Source organism: Lacerta agilis, chromosome 3 (genome assembly GCF_009819535.1).
Source record: "Lacerta agilis isolate rLacAgi1 chromosome 3, rLacAgi1.pri, whole genome shotgun sequence".
Classification (NCBI taxonomy): Eukaryota; Metazoa; Chordata; class Lepidosauria; order Squamata; family Lacertidae; genus Lacerta; species Lacerta agilis.
Window position 1 is genome coordinate 80,375,375 of NC_046314.1, and position 25,166 is coordinate 80,400,540.

Consider the following 25,166-nt stretch of genomic DNA (forward strand, 5'->3'; position numbering starts at 1 on the left):
TTGCTATGAGGTAGGCAGAAACCCCAGACAGGCCCAATTTGTCTGAAGGCAAATTGCTCCCAGGCCCCAAATATGGTGACCAAAAGTTTCCATAGCAATGTCTTACGCAGGGTTACTTACCCTCAGGCAGACCTAAAATATTAAGAGTAGGGAGAGAGGGAATCCAATGACAGCTGAGACTGATGTGTGACTGGCTTTTATAGCCAGGGAGCGGACCAAAGGGAAGAAATTTCCCCTCAGATCCACTTCTCAAACTGCACCCCCTAGCTCATCTGTGATTGGCTGAGCCCCAGCAGCTAGCGCAGGTGGTGGAGGAGGAAGTGAGGTCCTCCTCCAGCCATGCCAAAGCCAGGAGACCATCATAAACTGCCATGACCAGATCATCTTTTTCTCCATTTCTTATAACATCTTTGCAGAAGCATCCTTTGTGCAAAACAAGTTCCTGATGAAAGTATTAATTTTACATAGGTTACACTTGTTTCATTTAATGTCAATGTGAGAGGAAGGTTTGATGTATACAAAAATACATCCTACATGCTACAATTTTCCTGCTAAGTGAGAAGATGTCACTTATTCCAAGTGAGATCTGGTGCCCATTTGAAGCATAATTTTATTTCAGCACATTTCAAATATATTTAAGGTCTTTATAGAATGCCACGTGTTCACACTTGTCTTTACTCTACACTGGGGACCAAGGGATTTTCTTCTGTTTCTGCTTTACTTGGCAGGAAATTATCAGATTACTGCGTTCTAAAAGGGTCTTGTCACAGTCTGACCATTTGACTCCCATTTTGGAGGGCAGATATGTGACTAATAGGAAATCTAGTGTTAAAAATTAATTAATCAGTAACATGTTTAATCCGCAGCACATTCTTTTACCTGCACCCCAGAATAAGAAAGCATTCATTAAGACTTAATTTGAAAGTAATCAACTGTTGATGTTGTAATTTAAACTTTATTTTATCAGCTGGAAGCAAAAATAACTGAAATGCTTTTCAAGGTTATTCCTAATGGAATATGTATGGCTAAAGGTGGGGGAAGGCTGTGTTTGGGCAACCTGCCTGATAGTGATTTCTGGTGTATCTGTTTTGATGATGTTACCCTCAGCAGTTAAACAACAGGGTCAAACTGCTTCATTAAAATGATAGTTTTTAAGAAAAACCCTATAATTTCAGCAAAAGCCAGTGAGAAGAGGATAGTCGTGTTGATTTAGACTCCAAATTACCAACCCAACATATGAGACTTTTCTAATCAAACTTTTTCTGATCAATGTTGGCCTTAGAATAAGTTATAACTTGCCTGCTATAATGGATCTCCCACCTGCCCTTGAGCAGATTTATCAGTAAATGGCACAATCCCTCACTGAAAAAGGGAGTCCAGGCTCCTCAGACAGTTTTGTAGAGTCTAGCCACCAGCTTTGCAAGATGTTCCTTGTTTACTGTACGGAAGCTGTATCACTCAGCTCCTAGGATCTGTCACTTAGAGCCAACTGAGAACACACACTTCTCAGTTTAAAAAATAGAAAACTTCCGAAAGTTCTCAAAGAAGTCTAAATTCTTCAGCAGCAATGACAGTGAAATTCACATCAAAGCCCTTCAACTGCAGGGTTTGAAGGTCTCAACATGCCTTAGGAAGGCGTTTCTTTGCATCTTGACCATCCTATGCCCTCTATTAAGTGATCTTCTGCTTCTTTCTATCAGGCACTGATATTCTAAGGTTTGCAATTTATGAACCTTCTCCCAACTCTAAGAATAGATCCTGCTTTCACATTCTGAAGTAAAGCAGCATACATTCCATAGTATCCACCTGTTCAAAAGGAGACTTACAGGTGTATCTTCCAAATTTCCTTTCCTGAAGCAATCCACTTTCAAACATATATATTAAGTGGTTAATAACATAGGAGAAGAATCGTGTGTAGACCAAGATGAGTCTTTGTACATTTCTGGGTTGTTGTTTTTTTAAAGAAAAGTTTTTGTGTCTCGTTCAATTTCCAAACATTCACAAAGCTTGCCTGCCTAACTCACAGTCACAGCTGTGTAAACAGCTTTATTTTTTTTTAATAAAAAAAAAAGTTCTGGGCACATAATGGGAGGAAGAACTGAAATATCAAGTATAAAATAGGATTAAATAGTCACAAAGAGTTTCAAATTCCAGAGGAGTAACCTTGCTAGCAAAACCAACAGAGTCACACCCACACTGATTAGAGTCTGCATTAATTTGTACTTCTACACAGTACAGCTATCTCATACAATACCTAATACTTTGAGCTAAGTTTGGGGGTCCCCCCTTTGTTATGTTTGCACTTTTGGTTAATAAATCAATAAGAAATAATCATCTCTCTGCTCAGGGTACATACATTCAGCCATTTAAATGACTTATTTAATTCATCTGATTAAATAAGTGGGATCTGGCACACAGAAGGTTGTGTCACAATAAATTTGTTAGGTGCCCCTAGACCCTGTTGATTTTGCAACAAGGAATTTGTTTCTCATTCCTCTTGGGCTGGTCTTTGGCTCTCCTTTCCTTGGAAACTGTTGTGGTTTAAAGAGTGGGAAGGAGGAAGGGTTTGGGTAGTTTTTGCTCCTCGAGATTCTGGCTCTAGTTCACCTCGACATATGGTCTGCGTCCAATGAAAATGTGTACTATGGTGGCTAAGGTACTGAGCCTCCTCTCACCTTGGGAGAACCAATTTACTTCAGCTAGATTTCTGTGACACATGATAGTCTTCGTTTGGTTCTTATTGGGCTGAGGAATACCACAAAACCACTGTACTTCATGAAATTCAGCACATTATAGAAAACTGTAATTATCTGATGAGGAGAGACCACAGACTAGACTAACAAAGATAAAATAGCACTCAGCTGGGTGTTTCCCCTTAGCACACATTGACCTTGGCAAAATATCAAAGAGAAATCAGTGTGTTGGTGTGCTAAATTTGAATAGCTCTGTATGACAGTTTGTTTGTGTCCTCTGACGCAAACATGCATTCTTCTGAAGAGAAAAAAGAAAAACATTGTGTTTGATAACACAAAATTGGGTCAGTAAGCTTCCAATATGTGAGTTCAATGGTGTTTAATGGCAAAATGGTATAATCTTATCTGTTGTATCTTTACTTCTTGAGGATAGCATGTCAGCAATGTATTATAAGGACTGGGGACATGAATATTCTTGCATCAAATCCCATGGACATTAATTAGAGAAGTTTAAGGGCATAGCTGTGATATTTCTCTGTCTGTGTAATCACAGCACCAACATTACCCACAGTTCTCTCTAACCAGGGTTTCCTCTTCATCAAGATTTGAAATCAAGCAATGAAGTCATTTTGCATATCCTGATGAATAGGGAACCTGGTTAGCAAATGCTGTGACTAATGTAAATGCAGATGTAGCCACAAATAAGGCTCGCAGGAAAAAATCAGAGAGGAAATTCACACAAAGAAAATGAGAGGGACAGGGGTGAGCGAGTACAATCCCACAGCTTGGTTCTGAACTCTTAACCATGGTGAAGAGAGAGCCCATGGAAACCACCAAATTTCACCTGATAGGCTGTATGACATTGTATCTTTCACCATTTGTTTTTAGATTTACCAGTAGATACGAAAGAAATGGCAGATGAAAAGAAGGAATGCTACTACAATCTAAATGATGCAAATTTTTGCGATAATGTACTAACATCCAATGTTACGAAACAAGAATGTTGCTGTACTTTGGGTGCCGGCTGGGGTGATAACTGTGAAATATTCCCATGTCCTGTGCTTGGAAGTCGTAAGTGATCATTTGCCATTCACTGGTAGTTGCTATTCATAACACCTTAATGTGGATCAGTAGCTTTTTCCTGTTTCACTATGCAATCCTGTGCATGTTTATTCAGAAGTAAATCTCACTGTTTTAAGAGGGGCTTTCTCCCAAGTAAATGGGAGAACTGCACCCTTGATTGTAATCCTTTATCCAAGCCATGTTGGACTTAATCCTCATTGGATTCATTGGCACTTTTGAATAAGCAAGCATAGAGTTGAGCTATTAGTTATAAAAGAGTGTGTACTGCTTTCCTATTTCATTTGGCATCAAAGAATATGTCTACAGTGAATTCATTCAGTTCCTTTGTACAGTAAGCCCACAATTTATGCAGGGGTTACATTCCAAAGATTGCACCTAAAGCCAAAATTGTGTATAGTCAGAACACATTGAATTCAATGGTGGGTGGGATTGCCAAAGTCATTTTTCCCAGCACTCCACCCCCTTTCCGACCCCCCTTTTTTGCCATGCATGTTAAGCTGAATGTGCACAAATCAAATGCTCGTAAATTGCAGGTTTACTGTATTACCCAGGGAGTTAGTTTCCTATTAGATTTCTTTGCTTCAGTGATCACTTATCTGGACATCAATAATCAGGATTTCTACTCAAGATATGCTTTAAATTCCCTACTTTATCTATTTATATGATGCCTCTGGGGCACCACTTTTTAGCCAACGGAATCACAAAAATTCTGCATGCATCTTTTAAAAAGAATCTTTTAATAGTTGCTCTGGAACATTTACCAGTCTTATGAGCCCTGGCCATAGCTAAATATCATTGTCCATTTTTTTTCTAAAAATGTGTAATATGAGAAAGGAAAACTTATAAAATGAGAAATCATGCATTAGAACATGAGAGTGCTCTTTTAAGATATTGTATTTGTTGTGTTTCACACTGCAATGCACGAATACGTTTCTAATTGGATTCTTGGTTTATCTTCCTGCTAGCTGAGTTTACTGAACTGTGCCCTGAAGGGAAAGGGAACATACCCTCTGAAGATTCATCTTATGGAGCTGTTGCACAGAACTACAAAGGTCAGCTCCAGTTATACAGATTTGAATTATATATTAGTGTTTCAACATTCCTAAAAGATACCAGCGCTCATTTAAAGTCTATTTTGGTGTAGCAGTCTGACAAATGTTTATGACCAGGCAGAGGGCCTTCTTGGTAGTGGCACCCGCCCTGTGGAACACCCTCCCACCAGATGTCAAAGAGAAAACCAACTACCAGACTTTTAGGAGACATCTGAAAGCAGCTCTGTTTAGGGAAGCTTTTAATGTTTAATAGATTGTTGTATTTTAACATTCTGTTGGAAGCCGCCCAGAGTGGCTGGGGAAACCCAGCCAGATGGGCGGGGTATAAATAAATTATTATTATTATTATTATTATTATTATTATTATTATTATTATTAGGTTTGTTTGTTTGTTTGTTTGTTTTTATGGGGGGGAAATGCTCCTTTGGGTGGGCATAGGTAGAAACACCTACAATCAATTTCTACATTGTACCTTGTCATGTCTATTTATGACCATTGCTTCCTTTCACTGCTGCAAATTTGTTTTGTATTTGAAAGGGTTTCTTCACTGTGTGATACCAGCTGGCTAGAGATCAGACAGAGAATCCAATGCCATCATGGTTGTCATATAGCCAGTCAGACTGGGCTGCTTGCTGGTGGGCAATTGAAGCCTTCCTATTTCCTTCTTCCTGAATGGGAAGGGCTGTGCCCTCAGTAGGTAGAGCACATGCTTTGCATTCAAAAGATCCAGGGTTCAATCCCCAGCATACCCAGGAAGAGATGGCAGAGATCCCTACCTGAAAACCTAGAGAGCTACTGCAAGTCAGTGTAGACGATACTGAGCCAGATGGTTCAGTTGTTCTGGCTTGGTATAAGGCAGCTTCCTCATCTGAACCTTAAATAACTTTTCAAAAATACTTTGAAAAGAGCATATACGGGGGGGGGCCTTGACCTCCGACTTTAATGAGATTTAATGAGGGCTTGCAAAGATGCAAATGATGTACAAACAGCAGCTGAAAGCTAGGTGTTAGGCTATAGTTGAGTAGAGGATTCCTATGAAAGTCAGTGGGCATTGGACCTTGCTATAGATGACTTGTAGGTTAACAAATGTTCTGGCATTGTCCAGGCTTCCTCAAACTCGGCCCTCCAGATGTCTTGAGACTACAGTTCCCATCATCCCTGACCACTGGTCCTGCTAGCTAGGGATCATGGGAGTTGTAGGCCAAAAACATCTGGAGGACCGAGTTTGAGGAAGCCTGTCATAAACTGTAACAGCACAATCCTGTGCATGACTACTTGGAAGTAAGTCCCTTTGAGTTCAGTGAGACCTACTTCTAGATAAGTGTTTTTAGGGTTGCAGTCTAAGTCTGTAGTCCAGTACACACTTACCTGGAGTAAGTCTCATAGATTTCAAAGAAACTGAACTCCTTGTTCCATGGGATAGATGATTACACTTATAGCAGCAACCTACCAGTATTCATATCTAGTCAGAAGTATCTGCCTGCAACTCCCATATAATAAGACTAAAAGGTTTGTGATAGCATCTGATGTGGTGCTGGTTTGGTGCTGCTGAAAATTTATTTTAAATTCTGATGATATGAACAGGCCAACCTTCCACTGCTCCAGCTGGAACCAGTTGGACTGTTTAATCAGGTCATCCAGAAATTCCATTCCTGTTTCCCTTTTTGTTTTCACCTGCATTTCTTTATTTGCATGAGTATCTTTGGTTCTCTTTAGAATTCTCCATTTCCCCTTCCAGCTATATCATTCGACTTCAACTAGCCTGGATGTGCTATCCTTCAGATATATGTTCTTTTAAAAAGTCCTTATTTTGGTAGTGTGGGTGTCAAGTTTTCATATAATTTCTTTTCTTTAAAAGCTGCTCCATTTCTGGAAGAGTGGCTGCAAAAATATTTATATAGCCAATTCATCCTTTCTGGAGCAGTCAGTATTTTAGGATTTTTACCTTTTAGAGCTGTTCAGCAGATACAAAACATTCCTTTCTTGGCATAACATCTATTGTTGCCATGATATAAATGGAGAACAATTCCATTCAGAGCAATGGGATCACACCTGAGTGATTTGACCCAGTTTGTATTTGCCTTGAGTGACCTTAGCCTGATTTTGAGGAAATAGTACAATAAATACATAGGGAAAGAAACAAGGCTAGGAAAAGAAACAAATTCCAAATCCAGCAAAAAAAGGGGATATGAAATAATTCATAAAACTAAAGTTTTATGTGCCAAAAGTATATTTTTCTATAAAATGTGATTTAAACCACTAATATTCATTTTGCAAGCTGTCTGCTAAGAATGAGCTTTCTTTTGTGAAGGGCATTTTAGCTGCAGAGCAATTTTCTCTTAAGTTTGTGGAAATGTCTGTCTGTCAGTTTAAGTTATGTCAAGAAGCCCCCAGATACCAGAGTGATAAGTACCTTCAGAACTCTATGCAGCAAAATTTATAGTTATGCCTGTGTGGAGGACACCACCATTCGCTGGAATCTCCAGAGCAGGCGCCAAAAACAAATCGTTAATTCTCAGCAGGATTTTAAATCAGACACAACACAAGAGCAAGAAAAAGGGGCACAAAATCAGGGTGTTCCCTTAGCCAACATAAGCAGAGAGCATGAAAGTAGTTACAGAGGGTGAAGGTATGGTGAAGTACTTGACGAAGGCAGCCCTTCTTGGAGAACTAACTCCAGAGAAGTCACATTGACATCAGCAACAATGCTCTTGAAAAGCAGCTCATGGATCACAACTCTGATCACACATGGAAATAAGATTGTGTGTGCACTCTCAATGTGTCAGTTAAAGCAGAGCACGCTCAGACTAGTTAACTGTGATTAGTGTATACTTGCTAAATAAATAGCAATGTGCCTAATGTACAAAAAGATGTACATATGCTGATGGCAGCCACAGTTTTACGTTAGCCCAAGCCATGAGCACTAACCAGTGCCAGTGTGGTGTAGTGGTTAAGAGCGGTAGTCCCGTAATCTGGTGAACCGGGTTCGCGTCTCTGCTCCTCCACATGCAGCTGCTGGGTGACCTTGGGCTAGTCACACTTCTTTGAAGTCTCTCAGCCTCGCTCACCTCACAGAGTGTTTGTTGTTGGGAAGGAAGGGAAAGGAGAATGTTAGCCGCTTTGAGACTCTTCTTCTTCTAACCGGGGGGGGGGGGGGATCTGTTGTATCACTGGTGCTAAACATTCAATATTTGGCACAAACCTATACAACTGGGTGCACCTATAGCTGCAACTGTAAATCTGAAAATACACAAAAGATCAGGAAATGGTTATTGCATCATAAAGTGAAGGCACAGTCATTGTTGTTGTTAAAACTTGAAATCTGATGACAGTTCACAATATATCAAAATATTGTGTAGTTCCATATAGGGTTCAGCACTACTCTGAAATTCAAGCCATGTTTACCAAAGCTATTTTTTATTTTAAAAAATCACATGCTTGAGTAAGCACCAAAGCTACCCCTTCTGCAGAGCCATCTGAACTGGAGCTGCTTATGATTTAACAGTTCATACTCATAAGTTAGCTGTTAAATGTATTTCCTATGTACCCTCTCAGTGGGCTTAAAATACATAGTCTGCTCATCTGTGAGGGTGCTTGATTTTGAGCTCTTTTCCCCTTCCATGCCTGCTCCACTAAATCTGTCTGGCATTCAAGCATGGGATGTAATGTTAAAATAGGGTATATGCACATAGATTCCAGGGGCAGGATTGTGCAATGCCACACCCACATTGTGTGTAAACATATTCAAGTGAATGGGGCAAGAGTTCCGGTCCTGTTCCAAATCTTCCTCTGGAATGATCTGTTGTAGCCCATGGTTTTCTTTTTAACAATGCAACTTACCCTGACTAGTTAGTAATACTTCAAAGAGGGATTATGCCTTCCAGATCATTTCTTTTCCTTTAAGAAAATGCAGTTTATCCCAGCAGTAGCTTTATTAAAAGTACTTTACTCCCTACTACGCCACTAGTTAAATATTTTGGCTGGTAAATGGTAGAATCAAAGTTTTCTCCATTCTTCATGACTGCAAACTCTCTTTTTGTACCTCTGTTTATGCCTGTCCTGGCAAGATAGACTAACAATTCATATTCAATTGAAATGGCCATGAAGGACTTCCAACTATTCATGCCATTATCATTTTTCCACAGATGCTGATGAATGTCAGCTCTTTGGGCAAGAAATATGTAAGAACGGCTTCTGTTTAAACACACAGCCAGGCTATGAGTGTTACTGCAAACAAGGCACATACTATGATCCTGTAAAACTCCAGTGCTTTGGTAAGTATACAGACTGTTACCCTGTCCCCTTACTCTTTACATCTGCCAACCAGCACTGGGGAATGAGATTTTAATTCTTGCTTGCTCTTACAAATTATTCACACATGAAAGCTGGCTGATTATTTTCTCCATGTAATCCCTCGAAACAGTGCATGGGTATTTTGTGTATTGGGCTGTACAGTATATGACTAGGAGCAATTTGCTTGATTGCAGTGGTTGGAAGGAATGTAGCTGTGGTAGCAGAAATTGCTTCTGGCTTCATATCTGGGTGCAATCCAGTTCACATTGATATTTCTCATTTAGATGTTTCTCCTCTCTCCAATTGTTTGTTTCTTTGTTTTCATATAGTGCCACTACTGTTTATGGCACTTTATGGTAAGGTTACCAGACGTCCCCATTTCCCGGGGACAGTCCCTGGATTTACAAATCAGTCCTCATACAAAATCCTACCATTCCTACTGAAGTTGAAAAGTGTCCCCAGATTCATTGGAAAAAATCTGGTAACCTTACTATGGTGTCTGCCCCTAAAAGCATACAAGCTAAAATTTGATACAGAAGAAAAGGAGGGAAGTGGAATCAGGAGCAAAGAGCAAAACAATGTGTGATTGCTTCAGTTGCAAGTTTAGCAGAGTTAATTACCCTGTGACATAGGAACTAGCAGGTTGTGTCATAGGCTTCATGGAGAAGGTAAAGTTTGAGGAGGGCTTTGATTGGGGGATTCATGGAAAAGGTAAAGTTTAAGCAGAGATTTGAAGGCAGTAAAAAGGTGGTGGCATGTCAGTGTACTGGAAAACAGCTCCAAGCATGCAGTGCAGAAAGCAGGGACTTGCAACCCATTTCTTCTCAGCAGCTCCCAAATAAATTCATTTTATTTTGTTACTACATTTATATCCCACCTTTCTTCCATTGTGGAATCAAAAGTGGTGCCCATGTAGTTCCATGGCAGTCACCCATCCAGGCACTGACCACACCCAAACCAGCATAGCTTCACGTAGGTGGTGGTTTCATGTGCCTTCAGGCATTACCCTGTGAAAAATAAATAAAAACTGTAACAAATTCATTAATAAACTAGAACACAATTTAAAGCTCAATTTGTATGTGTTCGCAACTACTCCCTGCCTCCCAGGCATGTCTATTTTCCATGGTATAGATCTCCCCTCCCCTTAGGTTGCTGCTCAGCAGCTGCCGAGTAGTGAGTTTCCCTCCCATTGACTATCATATATCCACAGTCAGAAATGCAGCAGTGGCACGCGGCCTTACTTCGGTACGTTTCTCGCTGAGCCTTCTCTACACAGAGCAGAGTTCTGGAATACTGTGCCATAAGATGCAGTGTTAGCCACTAACACACACTTGTTTAAAGGGGTTGAACAAATTAGTGGAGAAGAGGTCTATCACTGGCTGCCAGTCATAGTTGCTATACGCTACCTGAAGGGTCAGGAAGAATATATCTCATGGGTACCAGTTGTTGGGAAAGGACAACTGGTGCCATCATGTGCTACATGTAAACTTCCAAGGGGGATCTGTTGGCCACTCTGGGAAATAATAATGCTGTTCTGATCCATCACAACTCATCTTACGTTCTTGGCAGTGGTAGCTACTGCCCACTGGAACTGGTAGGGGAGAAGGCAAAGAGGCCAACGGTTGGTGGAGCTAGAGCCCATGAATTCTTTCCATCCTCCTCCCTGCTTAGTTCTACAAGAGCAACCCTGAGACAAAGAAGGAGGCAGGAGACATCCAGTGCTACCTAAGAAGGCAGGCGGTGGCTGGTGAAGCTGGCGGGCCAGGATCCTATTTGCCCTGATGGACCAGCCACCATTGGCTCTTAGGAAACACACTGGTCTTGTAGAGATGAGGCAGAATTTCTTGGAATACCTTTTTATCCTCAGAAAATTTCTGAGATTTTTCTTACTTTCACCCACTTAGAAGAAAAAGGCCACTTGCATAATTTTCTCTAAATATTCGCCAATTTTTTATTTCTTTGTTTGTTTGTGGGTGGTCACCATTTCAGCCCTGCAAAGCCCCAGAAAGACACTAGGTCCAGGACACTGTGAAGTATGCAAAATGTGACTACCGTATTTTTCCGTGTATTGGACGCCCCCATGTATAGGATGCCCCCTATTTTTGGGCACCCCAAATTAAGTAAATGGGGGGGAAATTGCCCTGACTTTTTGAAATTTTGGGGGGGAGGATTGCCCAGAGGCTAACAGCCCCACTTGTCTAACAGACTGCCTATCAGCTGTTCCCTCGCTCTGGCAATCGCTGAGGTTTTTGGGGGGGCAGAGTTGAGCTTTTAGGGGGGGAGTGGTGAAGCTTTTTTTCCAATTACTTTTCGCCTTTTCCATGGAGCCTCCATACACTATTCTGCTTGCCTTCTCCCACTCTGCCCGCCCAACAGCTCGGAGGGAGGCTGTAGGCAGTCCGTTTTTGCCATGCGGTGTCTTCACGCAGCTCCATTTGTGTGCAGGTGGCGTAACATTACACAGGAGGAGTGTGGCGATTGAAGTAATATCTCCCCTCTGCGCCTTTAACATCAGTGAAACATCGTGCCTTGCGCCCCTCCTGTGTAACGTTGCGCCGCCCGCACACAAATGGAGCTGTGCAAAGACGCTTTGCAGAAAAAACAGATCACGTGCAGCCTCCCCCACGCAGCCTCTGCCTGTAGGGCGGGCAGAGTGGGAGGAGGCAAGCAGACTGACAATGCCCCACGGGAAAGGCGTGGAGGGGAGAGATATCTTCGATTGCCACAGCCAACTGGAGAAGCAACGCCTTTCCCATGGGGCATTCTCAGTCTGCTTGCCTCCTCCCACTCTGCCCACCCTACAGGTAGAGGTTGCATGTGTGATCCGTTTTTTTTTTCGTGCTGCGTCTTTGCGCAGCTCCATTTGTGTGCACAAGGTTACAAGGAGGAGCGCAAGTCGCGATGTTTCGCTGATGTTAAAGGCGTGGGGGGGATGTTACTTCAATTGCCGCACTCCTCCTGTGTAACGTTGTGTCGCCCACGCACAAATGGAGCCGTGCGAAGACACTGTACGGCAAAAATGGGCTGCCTACAGCCTCCCTCCGAGCTGTAGGGCGGGCAGAGTGGGAGGAAGAAGCAGACTACAGAGGCCCCACAGCTCACCGCTGCCTGGAGCTGCGACTGCTAGAGCAAGTTCCATATTTATTTATATATTTAATTGCTATATTCCGTGGATAAGACGACCCACGTTTTTAGACCTAAAAAATTGGGTAAAAGCCCTCGTCTTATAGACGGAAAAATATGGTATGTTGCCAGCATAATTGTTGCTTCTACCACTTGCCAGCAATAAATAAATAGATAAATATTTATTTATTTATTATTTTTAAAATACCCTTAGGACAAACAAATGAAGGTCTGCTACTACTCATGGTGAGCATCACCCTTGAGAAGGTTTTGGGGGATTTCTGCTGCCCCTGGGGGAAAAAAATGATGGAATTCTTCTCCCAATCTCCTAGCCAAAGTTTTTCTGGCCACAAATAGAGTAGATATTTTTGGCAGGCCATTTGTGCACAGCTCTAAAATCTTGGCAAGAGTGCCAAGAAACTGGCAGAGTTTGAAGCAAGCTGCTAATCCTTTGGGAACTCAGCATATCCTTAGTTTCTAACTGGTTTTACATGGACATTATTATACCTATCTGTACATCTCTACAAGAGCTATGTATAGCCTAGCCCTCTGTTCTTTATACATGAGGGCATTATAGTACTCATCTCTGGCAAACGTTTTTCGGTTTGTTTTTGTTTTTTGGTTTGTGAAAGATCCATTTGAGGAAATAGGTATTTTTTAAAGCACAATTATTCTCCCCCCACCAAAAAAAAAACCACACACCCCACCAGTAGCTGATATGCAATATGGAATAGCAATTCACACTCTTGATGATCATAAATGTTCTTCCAGTCTACTGAAATGCCTACTAATTCACTTTTGCCATTTGACTGAAAATTATTCCTAGTCACGACCTTCACTTTTGCAGTTTAAACAGAAAACCATTCTGTGTGGAATAATGTAATGAAAGGAAACCACAGTAAGAGACTCAATCACCTTGGGCCCAAAGAACTTTACTTTCCTGATGCAAAGCCATTTATTTCCTTTAAAGTTGCTTCTCTGTAAAATGAGTAGACAGGGATAGAGCTGAGAAATAGCAAGTCAGTTTCTGTATTTTTGCAAAGATTGGGCAAGCTTTTGATACACTGTGGTGAGAAGCCTCTTGTTGTCTACAAAAAGAACATGGGTGGAGTTTGTCCAAAACCTGCTTGCCAATAGATCAGAGCAACACAATCTATTGTGTTCAGCAGCTTTCTAGGCTGTGCATGATTAGTGCATGAAGAAGACAAGGAAGATGTTATCTGTTTCATAGTTCCTTCCTTTGGGCTCTTGCCAATCCTGATTTAGATATATGTTAAATTTAAGAGAGAATGCACTGCAGAACCAGTTATTTTCCACAATGAAATTGCTTTATTTCCTAAGCCGGATTGCAAGACACTGATAATTTGTTTGCTATGTTCTTCATTTTCATTTTTAAAAGATACGGATGAATGTCAAGACCCCAACAGTTGCATCGATGGGCAGTGCGTCAACACTGAAGGATCTTACAGCTGTTTCTGTACACACCCAATGGTTCTGGATTCCACAGAAAAGCGATGCATCAGACCAGCAGAGTCTAGTGGTATGCCTTATTACATGCAGTGCAAGTGAAAAGGTTCAATAACAAGTAAAAACCACAATCAGGCAGGATTGAATAGGGTTTTCTTTAAACTGTTCTACTGATTCCTTTCTAGAAAAGGTTTGGTTCATGTCCTCCAAGCTTTTCTGATCATGAGGAAGAGCCCAAGCTATGGATCCTCCCTACACTAGCATTAGCCTTTTTGTTTTCTTATTTAAAACTGGGTTAAGCTTGGCATGAGGCGGAGCTTTAGTACAGGTTGTTTCTCTATGGTCTGTGGCTCTCCAGTGCTGCTGGGTAGATTTCACCTGAAGCATCTGGAATTGGCCAGTGTTTGAGACAGGATTTAGGATAGAACAGTGACTTATGTTCTGAACTGATTTTAATTACATTGTTAGTGGGGGGGGGGGGTGCACAACACTAGAAAAATGGTCTCTTTATTTTCAGGAAAATGGAGCTCTTGCAATGTAAGTCTTGAACACGGTGGACTGTACTGATTTTTCTTTTAATACAGTGCAGGCGTCCTGCTGATCATGTTTCTCTGCCTTCTGCTTCAGAACAAACTGAAGAAACAGATGTCTACCAGGATCTTTGCTGGCAACATCTGAGTGATGATTTCGTTTGTAGCCGGCCTCTTGTTGGAAAGCAAACCACATACACGGAGTGCTGTTGTTTGTACGGGGAGGCATGGGGCATGCAGTGTGCCCTGTGCCCCATGAAGGACTCAGGTAAGGCATCTCCTAGTGACTCTGAGGAATATTTCATTACACATCATCCGCAGAAACTGTATTTCCCCCCTTTGGATCTGCCCACTTCACTGCAGGAAGGACAGGGACACAGGGCGGGGGGGGGGGCGGGTAACATTGGTGTGTCTGGCACTGCACCCTTTCCACACTTTGTGCCCACACACATTCTTTGAACCTGTGAAAACTGAGAGCCAGTGTGGTGTAGTGGTTAAGAGTGGTATACTCGTAATCTGGGGAACCAGGTTCGTGTCTCCGCTCCTCCACATGCAGCTGCTGGGTAACCTTGGGCTAGTCACACTTCTCTGAAGTCTCTCAGCCCCACTCACCTCACAGAGTGTTTGTTGTGGGGGAGGAAGGGAAAGGAGAATGTTAGCCGTTTTGAGACTCCTTCGGGTAGTGATAAAGCGGGATATCAAATCCAAACTCTTCTTCTTCTTCTTCTTCTTCTTCTTCTTCTTCTTCTTCTTCTTCTTCTTCTTCTTCTATGGAGGTCTCTTCCAGGCATTCTGTTTCATGAGCATTCAGCCTAATTTGTTTGTGTAGAGGTTAGATGATGTTGGCTGTTTAATGAGTGTTAACTCTGATTTGTTTGCAGGGAAGCTAGACAATTGACTGCATTCACACCATGCATTTAAAGCAAATCCCTTCTCTCCCCCCTCCAGAAATCTTGTGAACTGTAGTTTGTTCAGGGTGCTGGGAATTGTGGCTCTGTGAGGGGTAAACTCCAGTTCCCAGGATTCTCTAGGGGGTGCTTTAGATGTGCTTTGAATGTATGGTGTCTATGCAGCCAATGTTGCATCAAAGCAGGCATTATCCCACACTTTTCTGTCTGTTTTCTTTTCACTTTCCTCATTGGAAAAGTCAGGTCTTTGGGGGGAAGTGGGTTGTTTCACAAGAATTCCAAATCATCTTTAATTGCACAGCCAGAACTTGCCAGGGTGTGATTGACGTTCCCCCCCCCCCCAAAAAGGAGTAACAGTCTGGAAGTGGCCTGAGTCACTTTGCGTCTTATGGAACCCAAGCCAATGTGAGTTACTCATTTCTATCTCGTGGTAAAACTTTAATAAATCCATGGGAAATCCTACAACTGAAAATGAATGATGCATTTTATGTAATAGTATGTCAGTTTTACCATGTAAGGCTGTATTTAAAAACATGACTAACCCACAGGAGAGTGGTGAGGAACTGTCACCTTGTGGGTGGTAATATTTTCTCATATAATATATTTTATAAACTGCTTTGAGTTGTGACAACAAATCCATGGAGACTTACAACATGGTGATTGATTCTAGTGGTGTGAATATGTGAACTCACCTAACGTCGTGGTGGTTGCCAATATTCTAGCTTCTGAGATGGAGGAGTAAAGGCAGTGTATGTAACAAAGCACATTCTCCAACATTAAATAACATAATGGTGGGAAGGACAGATCCTGAAGTTGAGGCTCCAGTACTTTGGCCACCTCATGAGAAGAGAAGACTCCCTAGAAAAGACCCTGGTGTTGGGAAAGATGGAGGGCACAAGGAGAAGGGGACAACAGAGGATGAGATGGTTGGACAGTGTTCTCAAAGCAACTAGCATGAGTTTGGCCAAACTGCGGGAGGCAGTGAAAGATAGGCGTGCCTGGCGTGCTCTGGTCCATGGGGTCACGAAGAGTCGGACACGACTGAACAACATAGTGATATTTTCTAAGGCAGAGGTAGTCAACATGGTGCCTACCAGATGTTGCTGGACTGCAGTTTCCACACACCCACCCCGACTACTGACCATGCTGGATGGGGCTGATTGGAGTGGGAGTCAAACAACATACAGTGAGCCACAAGTTACCCATCCCTATCCTAGGGAATAAGCCCCATTGAACTTAATTCTGAGTAAGCCTGCATAGGGTTGGAATGCTAAAGCCAGGTCTGTGTAAGAAATTTTTGTCCTTGGTAATATTTTCCTCTAATATTTTATTGAAAGATTAGAAATCTTTGTACTAGCCCATTTCTTTATAGAACGCTGCTGCATTGTTGGCATAACATCATGCTTTTAAGAGAGTGCTGCAAATATTTGGCTAATACGTGGCTAACTTTTCAGTAATTTAAATAACCCCTCTGAAATCCATCGTCTGCAAACTGCCCATCGAGTTAAAACGGCAAATGTATACTGAATTTGTTTCCTGCTTTCTCTGAGTGGCTCCTTAAGGAAGAGTTTAAGGGAAGGAAGTTGTTTTCCATGGCAGTTCAGATGAATAGCTGTTGTATGCCCTGCAGAGCTTTGGTATGTTATATAATTATTCAGTTTCCTGCTTCCAATTGTCTCTGTTGTGCGTAGGTGCCCTTACTTGTGGCATTCACTGAGGTCTTTAATCTAAGACTCTCACATGGAAGGCGGACATAGCCATCATGGTACCCCCAGATGTTTGTTTGACTCCATCTCCCATCAGCTTCAGCCAGCATGGCAAATTGTTAAGGCTGATGGGAGTGTTAATCTAACAGCATCTGAAGGGCACCATGTTGACTTCTCCTGATCTAGAGAGTCTCAGACATCTGCACTATTTTAAGCTGATTTGTCCTTTAAAACAAAAACAAAAAAACCCACATTCCAGCAACTTTTCTCCACATAATCCAGCAAACTGTCTTTTCAGTTTCATTGAGTGTTGCCAGGATGGGCCAGGTGGGAGGTGGAAATGGGGTGTCATAAAAATCCAAACAGGAATATGGTGCATGCGTGGCTTCTGGTTTTGATACTGTGGCTGGCTAGAAGATTTTAAAACATTTTTTTCTAATAAAAACTCAGTATTTAATGCAACAAAACATTTTCCATTGGAAAGAATTCCTTCATGGCCTTTTATGAGTTTTACATTTTTGATTGATTATTTAGAGTCTATTGTCAAAACTCAGCTTCAGGCATCACTTGCCAGCTACCACATCACAGTGTTTGAAATCAGGCAAAGCTGAGGTTGTTTATTGGAAGTAACTTGAATTTCCAGCGATCAGCGGATTCTGTGTGAATCAGATGTCTTAATAATGAACTGTAAAAAAAAAAATACAAAAAAACACACCTCTTTCATTTCATCTCAAGCAGAACGGCTGGTATTTTCTGTAAATTTGTGTCAGTTAAAGTAGATGGTGGTATTTTTTATTTTAGAAAGGAACATTGTTTCCCAGGACTGATTCTTGTATCAAAAAGCATGTTAATGCATCACTGTTGTAGCCTGTTGTTGTTGTTGTTGTTGTTGTTGTTGTTGTTGTTGTTGTTGTTGTTTATTCAATTTATATATCAGCCCCACATATAATGCATTACAGTAGTTCATGCAAGAGAGTATGGAGAACTGAAAACAGGCTCTCCTGGTCCAGGAAAAGCCGTAGCTAATTCATCAGCCTAACATGGGCATAAGCACTCCTGGCCACAGAAGGCTGTAGTGATGACCTGAAATCCCAGAGTACTCCCACACTTCAGAGGGAATGCAACTCCTCCTAGTGGAAGTTGTACATCTGATGAATGGATACCCACAACACTTCCATCTTTTCAGAATTCAGCCATATTTTATTGACCTTCATCCAGTACATCACTGCTTTTAGATGACTGTCCAGCACTTTCAGAGCCTCTCCTTATCCTGATGGAATGGAGATACAGAGCTGAGTGTTACCAACACACTGGGGACACCATGCTCCAAATCCATGGATGATGGCTCCCAATGGTTTCAAATAGATGCTAAATAGCATAGGAGACAGAATGGACCCCACAGCCCCAAAGCCATGGAGTTGAGCAGCCATCTCCTTGTACTCCTGTGACGCAGCACCTCCAACCCCCACCTTCTTGAGCTGCTCCTTGAGCTATTCCATAAAAAGAAATGTCAGGCAATCTAGCAAAATCATAACTGAGTGTAGGGCAGTATATAAATTCAAATCATCATCATCATTGACAACCTGTGCTGCCCTGCTACTTCTAATTGACTTCCATAAGTGGCTGAATGGAAGGACAAGTGGGACAAAAGACACACATCATTTTTAAAACAAGGGCTGTATTTGCATATGGTGCTAAGCAAATGTAGGAAAGTGCTGGCTCCCAAGGTGGTGATCACAGCCACTTTGCTCTTCCTTGGATCTTTTAGCTCAGTGTGGTCCAGCAGCTAAGCCAATGTTTGGCTTAGCATGCCATCCAAGCCCAGGATCATGTTAAGCACTCACCTCCTTAATCACGAACTGCAGCCAAGATTAGTTTTTGGCAACAGGTCACTGTTAAGGAGGGTTCAGATGATACACTAAGCCAAATCTTAGCTGGTGCACTGCACTGAACTGCACTGAACTTAAATAACCCAGGACAGCTAGCTTTGGGAGATGTTTTGCAGCCACAAGGCCACATGGTACCACAGATAATGTATGCATTCCCTACCTGTCCTGGTTTGCTGGCACAGGGATGGGATGTTACATCGGCACATAGGATCTGTGGGTTACACTTTACATTTTTATGTAAGTCATGTGTGGTGTTTATGGATAAATAACACAACTTGCCCCAATCTAGATTGTGAAGTACAGGTGGGTGCTAAACAATTAACATTCTTGTTTCATTTTTGGTCGCCTGTAGTTTTTCATATGTGATTCAGAATGCAGTACAGTGGAATGCAGGGGCTCAGTAGGTAATTAGCTTATATATCTTCAGTCTACACCTTAAAAACATTTACCATTTTGGGGAAATTTCCCAAGAAAACCAGAACTGAATTGTGTATGAAAGAATCATTTGCCCTTCAAGGTTTAGTGTTTAAGAACATAAGAAGTGATTGTGTTGGCTCAGGAGGAAACTTTCACACCTCTCAACTAGTAGGTCATAGGTTCAAGTCCTGTCTGGGAAAACTGGACTTATGCCATATTACAGTCTTAGATTTATATATTGATGGGGGCTAATTTACTACTGGAACTTCATGTTTATTTCCATGAATATATTGAACATATGGTTACAGAAAACAGGGGAAACATAGTATTTAGATGATTATGTTGTGCTTTTACCAAAGAACATGCTGTTTTCTGTTTCTGTGCTATGCAGTTGGTTTTTAAATCAGAATTTTCTTGTACTCAGAGATGCAAGTGATGCACATTGTGACTCTGAGTAAGGTTACTATTGTCTGCCTTTTCCAAAATAGTTAGAATAACCTACTTTTGAAGCTGGCTTCAAATTTTTGTGTGCATTTCATTCTGGGAATATTTTGACAGTCTGCATTTTAAAGTTGTAGCAGTGGAAAACAAATCAATAACCTGAAGAAAAGAATATCTGAAACTCTACAATTCTATGAAAATATTATCAGGATGATTGATTTATGTGGGGATGAAGAGAAGGTAAAACTCCCAGCACTCATAAAAAAGATGGGGGGAATGTTTCTGATTCATATTAAGACAAAACATACATTCACGTAAATAGTGAGTGAGAGGTTGGCAGATGATTTAAACCATATAAATAATTGGAATGGGAGGTGCCATCTGACACACTTCTGAAGCTGCAACCTCCTGCCAGTGCTGTAGGCTGAAATGCTGGCACAAAATACTTGGGGTTAGGTTTCAAGTCTTCCTTCTAACCCAGACTCACAAGATATATCCAAACCTCCAAAAGATTATTAGTCATGGCTATCATATTCAACCAACAATGATCAAAATATGGACATGATTTTTCCATAGCATATGACACATATTTCCTTAGCTGTGAAGATGCCATAATTCCACAAGAGTGCAAAATGAGCTAGAGGTACAAAATGCAGCTTCTTAAGAATCTCACCTCTTATTTTAAATAATAATAATAATAATAATAATAATAATAATAATAATAATAATAATATCTCAATCTTACAACATGTCTGCTTAGAGATAAGTAGGATTGAATTCAGCGGAGCTTACTCCCGGGTCTGTAGGGATAGGATTATTATAGCCTTCATCTCTAGTGAGTAGGGCTTTGCTTATATAGTTATTTATTTATATATTTATATAATGTCAGGTCGTTGTAGCCATACAAAAGTTACAACAACAGTGAGAACATCAATAAAATACGGGGGGGGCAACTATAAATACTGGATGGTTTAAAGAAAATTCACATTTCAAAGGCCTATCAACAGAATACCGTTTTTAGGCGATGACTACAAGAATACTAGGATGATTCCTGCAAAGAGTTGCACAGGACAAGACCTGCTACACTAAAAGCTCAGTCCCTAGCAAAGGCCCCATCAGAGGATCTCAGAGATCAGATTGGGACACAATGGGCCCAAATCGTTTAGGACTTTGTGAATTAACACAATAATCTTGAACGTGGCCCAGCAACGAATTGACAACCTGTTTTGCTTTGTGGCTGCAAAAATTACAATCCTTACAGCTGAAAGGGTAGCTTTAAAAGTGTATGGGCAATGCCTGCCGAAATCGCAGAAGCCAGAGCCCATGGTGGGAGACCTGTGTCTTAAACTTGGATTGTTGTGAAATGCCTATGAAGTGGCAGGTGATGCATGAGAAATAGGTGGGAAGAGACTGTTGGAGCTGCCCACCATCCATACATTCAGTTCCACTTCTCTCTCTGGCTGACACCCCCCCCCCCCCGCCAGTGTGACTGTGAAATTGGAAGTTGAGACAGTTCCTTGCATAGAGAAAGGGAGACTGGGTGGGAATATATTGCACAATTAGTTCCTAGGAGGTAGCGATTGGGTTCCAGCCTTCATTTAATGAGAAATTTCTCCATGGCTGTGTGGTTTGAGAGACTGCCTCTCAGCAGCATCTGCATATTGGGCATAACATGGTTAAGTGTGTAGGTCTTTGACCTCTTCAACAGAATCAAGTCACAGATTTAAATAAATAAATAAATAAATAAGATGGGAAGGGAAGGTGGAATTCTTTCTTTAGTACAGGGAAAGTTCCAGCTTCTGTGTCAGAAGCTGTGCATGTTTCATACTTTTGGGTTTTCATGAGATCAAACTAGTTCCTTATGGACCCCAAAAAGCAAGTGGATGAGTAATCCTAAGCATGTTTACTCAGAAGTAAATTCCCTCCCTGAGTTTAATGGGGCATATTATTTAGTTAGTGTGTTTAGCATTCATTAAGGCAGTTAAAGCTGGGTTATTAAGGAATAGTTTTTAAAATATTTAAAACCAGGGATTTTCTGCAAAGATAGCTACTGATTTTATACAGTAAAAGCCTTCTCACCAGAGAGATCTGGCCGAAAATGCATTTATTTCAACAGCTTTCGTAGCTACAGTTCCAACATGTTTCTCCAAGGCACGAGCAATGCTTTTCCAGAGTAGGGTTGATGCAAATAACATTTTAACCATCAGGTTTTTGTTAGCAAATGACTGGGGGAAATTGATTAAATTATGATTGGAGCAATTTCTCACTCCAGTTTAATAATAATAATAATAATAATAATAATAATAATAATAATGCTAAATATTTCCAGCAGCTCTGCAAGAGTTTCCTCCCCTTCTCTCCCCACATCATCCTCTCACTTTTATGTTTCATTGTTCAAGTTTCAGGAGTGACTAGCCAGCACTGCTGACATCAGATTCCATCTCTTCCTGGATTCAGTTGTCACCAAGTGAAACAAAAGCAGGTGGTGCTTAGAAAAGGGAATCATGGATGCCTGAAGCCATTTGTCACTCTGACAGGGTTTATTTGCATCGTGTACAATGTGCCACTAAATCTGCTGGGCAATAAATATGGTTGTAGCTTTCTAGAATGCTGTACAAAATGATATACTAGATTAGCAGGCCTCTAGCACACCGCACAATGTAATTACCTTGATCCTCAGCACATTTATTTTGACTTATTTCCAAGTAAGCATGCTTAAGATCATAGGCCTGTCACATTCCGCACCAGCTGTGAAACCACATGGGGCAACTAGAACTAAGCCAAGTAAAAGTGTCTGTGCACTTGGTAGTTTGATAGTGTTTGCTGTGGGCACACAAGTGTTTCCTGTCATATTGTAGTTTTGAGAGCCGGAAGAATGAAATGCCCCTTCTGTGGAAACACCATCTTTGATAAGATTTTGGGATTCTCATTCGAAGCATGAATAACACTCAATTTGGAGGCTGCGTGCTTCCTCTTTTATTTTCTGGGCTGCACATTTGATCAGTTCCTTTTAAAAATGGGGGTGCAAGAACTGAATTTGTCACATTGGATCTAATAAAGAAGAAGCTGTGCTGGCTGAGGCTGATGGATGGCACATCTGGACAGCACCAGCTTGGCAAAAGTTGACTTGGAGGAAAACTTTGCTTAAGGTTTTAACTGTATTTGCTGACTAAAAGTTCCAAGCCGGATTTCTCTCCCACCATCTCCTGCCTCTAAGAACTCCTAGATCAGATCCTCCCTGAGATCAGTAGCTGTGTTTCCTAGGGATGGTCAACACTGTCAGTTGTGGTTTACCTCAGTCTCTTGTTGTTGTTTTTTCAATCTTAAGTTTAGTTCTCTACATTTCCACATCAGTTTGTAATTATTTTGTCATGTCCTCATGAAAATTCATCAGCATTTTAGTGTGAATTTCTTGTAGTGTACAGTACATATTTTTCCTACGTGATTTTGCCTGATATACACACATTTACAGATCTCCTCCTAATACAATAATGTGTTTTTGTATGTTCTTTTCAGTAATATATGGGTTTTTATGGAAATTTACCCTTAGTATATGTATTTTCATATATATATTACTTGGCTAGAGAGCTGTACTACAAAATCTGGAGGGTGAGGATTTCGAAGGATGTCTGCATTTCAATTTCCATATTGTCTCAGCAAGTGCGAATTATGTAGGTTCACCTTTCAATACAAACAGAATCAAATTTTCCCTGATGTTTCTCTCACAGCCTCTATAGCTACTTGTCACCGTTCATTAGCCAGGGCAGACATATTCCATGCCACTATCACAGAAGCATAAACGAGGGAAGAATCATGTTTCCCCTGGTACAAACTGTTAATGTTTGCATAGTACAGAACTTCTTCACCATAGGCTTGTAGGAAGGTTGTGAGCTCTAAACAACAAAGATATATACGATTATTGGTAGGGGGAAATACATTCTGTGGAGTCACTCTAAGGTCGACAGGTTAAAAGGTAAGAAGTTAGTAACATAAACTTGTGTCCCCCAAAATAAATTGTGTATATTATGGAGCTGGAATAAGAAGCAAGCCTTTAAAAATAAGGGGTTACCTTAAAATATCAGGTAACACCTAGACATCATCTTAAATCTGGGAAAAGAAAAATGTTATATTCCAATCCTATGCTTGTTTACTGTAAAACTATTACCTACCTAGTTCAGTATGGTCTGTCCGTCGTCCCCCCCCCCCCCCGGTGTCATTTTAACTGAACCAAAAGGGTGTTTTCACAAGTAATGCTAAATATTACCTTTTAGACTATTGACTATTCTTTACGGTGAAAAGTAGAGAACGCATTTTAAGCAGCATAGAATTTAGATTGGAATTTCAGGTGCAGGACTAACGAAAGGCAACAAAAGAACTCCTGCTGGATCTCTGGTCCAGCATCCTGTTACTACAGTAGCCAACCATATGCCTATGAGAAGCTTGCAAGCAAGGCCTGAGCACAACAGCATCTTCCCCTCCTGTAGCTCCTAGCAGCTGGTCTTCAGAAGCATACAGCCTCCAACTGTGGAGGTCTGAATTTGAATTCTTTATGAAATGGGCAAAGGCAGGCAGGTCAGATGTTCCAGACTGCTGCTTGAGGGAGGGAAAGCAGCAAAAGAAGGAAACTGTTATTCCCACTTCAATCAGCGTTGAAGTGTTTATATTCCATTAATTTTATTGGGATTATCCATTGCTTACATCACCGGATCGCATGTTCTTTCGGTCAGTAAGAAAACAGCAACAACAGCAAAATCAATCATAATTTGACTAGCCCCTGAAAAAGATGCAGACCAGTTGTGCAAACAGAAAATGATGCGGAGGGAAAACTCTTGTTTCACTGAAAATCATGCACATTTCAAGGAACATCGATTCATCATAGGAAAGTACCAGTGTACTTGTCTCCTTTAGAACCAGAAATTATGAAATCATTTGTACTTGGCTTTCATGCATATACTTTCCTTCCAGCTTTCCTCTTTCACTGGCTGTTCTTGCACTCAACAGTTATTTTTTATATATGTAATTCTCTTGGTAAAAGTATTCCATGCAAAATATATATATATATGTTTGGTTTATTAATATAGTGTTGGCTAAGTGAACATGCATGCATAACTAGTATAAAATAATGTATAGGAAAAACTCTTCAAGATACCTTAAGTACTAACCCACATAGTTAGCACATATTGTCAAACCAGGTTTTGGTGTTGCAGGAACAAACTCAGTGTTTGTGCACTCCTCCATCACCCCCTTGTTCCACATCCTACACTTCCTACTTCATTAGTTTCTTCCTGGTTAGTGGGAAACCATAACTTGCCATGACATTTGAACCAGCAAACTGTTTTCCATGTGCCCTGCTAACCAGGATTGCAAATCAGTGTTCCTGGTCCAGATGTAATAGCACACTATGGTTTGCTACAAACCAGCAAACACACATAAACACAAATTAAGTGCAAGAGGGAACATGCAAACCCTGGGTTTATTCCCATAACAACAAACCATGGTTTGGCATTTCATGTGTTCCAATCAAATCTAATGTATTTCTATATTGTTGTTAATATGTTCATTGT

The 25,166-nt window shown here is 41.1% G+C and overlaps 1 protein-coding gene across 10 annotated transcripts in view; it reads left to right on the top strand.

The window, feature by feature from the left end:
* The window catches only part of LTBP1 (latent transforming growth factor beta binding protein 1), a 175,142-nt gene that overhangs the window by 141,751 nt on the left and 8,225 nt on the right, over window positions 1-25,166 (top strand). For all 10 annotated transcript variants that reach the window (XM_033144486.1, XM_033144487.1, XM_033144488.1 and 7 more), the window contains 5 exons: window positions 3,582-3,764; window positions 4,742-4,828; window positions 8,974-9,102; window positions 13,644-13,784; window positions 14,339-14,509. In XM_033144486.1, the coding sequence (XP_033000377.1) occupies window positions 3,582-3,764; window positions 4,742-4,828; window positions 8,974-9,102; window positions 13,644-13,784; window positions 14,339-14,509 (711 nt within the window). The remainder of the gene's footprint in view (window positions 1-3,581; window positions 3,765-4,741; window positions 4,829-8,973; window positions 9,103-13,643; window positions 13,785-14,338; window positions 14,510-25,166) is intronic.